Source organism: Pinus tabuliformis, chromosome 4_1 (assembly GCF_031772625.1).
Source record: "Pinus tabuliformis cultivar Carrire ecotype Pingquan chromosome 4_1, CPIR1, whole genome shotgun sequence".
NCBI lineage: Eukaryota > Viridiplantae > Streptophyta > Pinopsida > Pinales > Pinaceae > Pinus > Pinus tabuliformis.
Window position 1 is genome coordinate 446845840 of NC_142303.1, and position 2052 is coordinate 446847891.

Sequence of the window (2052 nt, forward strand, 5' to 3'; positions counted from 1 at the left end):
TGGTGTGTTGTGTTGAGTTATATAAAAGTATAGTATATATATATATATATATATATATATAGATATTTCATCCAAATAATACACACTTTCAGATCTGCAAAATACAAATAATATTCTGACGCAATTCCTTTAAAATACTTAATATTTAAAAATGAGGTCCACGTTTATTTTAAATTTATGACTATCTAATTTCACACGTCTCTCAACGTAGTACGCCTCCCAACACCGGCATACAATTTAATGTTCAAATTACATCCTAGTGTGGTGTGGCGTGTTGAGTTATATAGAACTATAATATAATTTAATATATATGTAAAATGTTCAAATTACATCCTACTGTGGTGTGGTGTGTTGAGTTATATAAAACTATATTATAATTTAATATATATAATGTAATATAATATGTTCTCTCATGCAAATAATACACTTTTTTAGAGCCGCAACATACAAATAATATTCTGACGCAATTCCTTTAAAATATTTAATATTTAAAATGAGGTCCACGTTTATTTTAAATTTATTACTGTCTAATTTCGCCTGGGCAGTATAAAATATTTCCCGGAAACTAACCACAACCATATCATACCCGCTTTTGACACGTACTGAGACAAGTATATACCCCTTCGGATCCCACACAATCACACTACTTCGGCCGCGCATCTCCTACGCTCTGTCACCATCAATCAGGCACTAGCTTTAGATTTAGTTAGCACCCCACCAAATATGGAGAAAGCCCTAGAAGAACCAGAACACCATCCAAATGCTCTAACAGGTGAATATTGCAGACAAAAACACCCCCCATTTAAGGGAATCCGCATTCGAAAGTGGGGTAGTTGGGGATCCGAAATACAGGTGCCCAAATCCAGAGCGAAGATATGGCTCGGCTCTTACAAAACGGCGGAGCAAGCCGCCCGCACATATGATGCTGCAACGTATTGCTTGAGAGGCCCCAACACCCAATTCAACTTTCCTGGCTCTATACCTTCCATCCCGTCGGCGTTTTCTCTTTCACACCACCAGATTCAGCTCGCCGCCACTAAATATGCCCGGGACGAACTCCCTTCCACTTCGCCCTATACACACAATAACAATAATGGCGTCTCCCTCGCCTCCCTGTCCCAATCATCTAAGATTTCCGAAACAGAATCGTGTAGCAAGAGGGAGCAGATTTCTTTGGAGAGTGGTTTCTGGGTTTCTCAGGTCGACAGCAGTGGATGCCCCAATTGTCAGAATTTCCCGTCCATTGACGACACCTCCCTCCGCCTTGGACTTCACTAGGACTTGGCAGGGGAGGAGACCAGGATGCTACATCTATCTCGTCTTGTAGCATTTTTAAAGAGTTTAGATAAGTGACTGATATATTCATGAGTTATGGTTTTTTGAGCATGTGCTATTATTAACATGGGTATTGGCCTACTATATTGTATAAAAACAAATTTAGAAGTCAGAATTCATGGTAAAGTGGGTCAATATTTATGGTTAAAAAATCCTCATTGGATGTTTTTTTGTTCTATATGATATTGTAAAAAAGTTTATTTAAAAGTTAAAAATCATGGAAAAGTGGGTGAATCTCCATGGTTAAAAAATTTTATTATTTATTTTTGTTTAAATCTATATATGTTTAACTCATATATTGATTCCTTTATAATTAATAATAATAATAATAATTTAAAATAAAGTTATAATTTAGTTATTCTCAGTAGTCACATACCAAAGAACAAGATTTGTCTAAAAAATAGTTATATTTTTCTTTGATTTTTTAATTTAATTGATCAATTAAAAACAATAAATAGATAAAAATTTCTATAGGCATTAATCCATACTACACATAAAAAAAACCCTTACTTCAACATACATGTGATAAAATTAATAAAAATAATAAGAATTAACTAAATTATAACTTTATTTAAAACAACAAAAATAATTATTATTATTAACGATAAAAAGAAATAATATATGTCAAACATATATACCTTTAAAAAAATACATGTAACAAGTTTCTTAACTATTAAGTATCATTCCCAATTTATCATGAATTTTAGTATGTAAATA

At 33.0% G+C, this 2052-nt stretch overlaps 1 protein-coding gene across 1 annotated transcript; it reads left to right on the forward strand.

Annotated features, from left to right (window-relative positions):
- Nucleotides 1-723: 723 nt before the first annotated feature.
- LOC149176257 (ethylene-responsive transcription factor ERF015-like) lies at nt 724-1278 on the forward strand. The gene has a single exon (XM_089421411.1). The coding sequence runs from the start codon at nt 724-726 to the stop codon at nt 1276-1278; it is 555 nt and encodes a 184-aa protein (XP_089277537.1).
- Nucleotides 1279-2052: the final 774 nt, after the last annotated feature.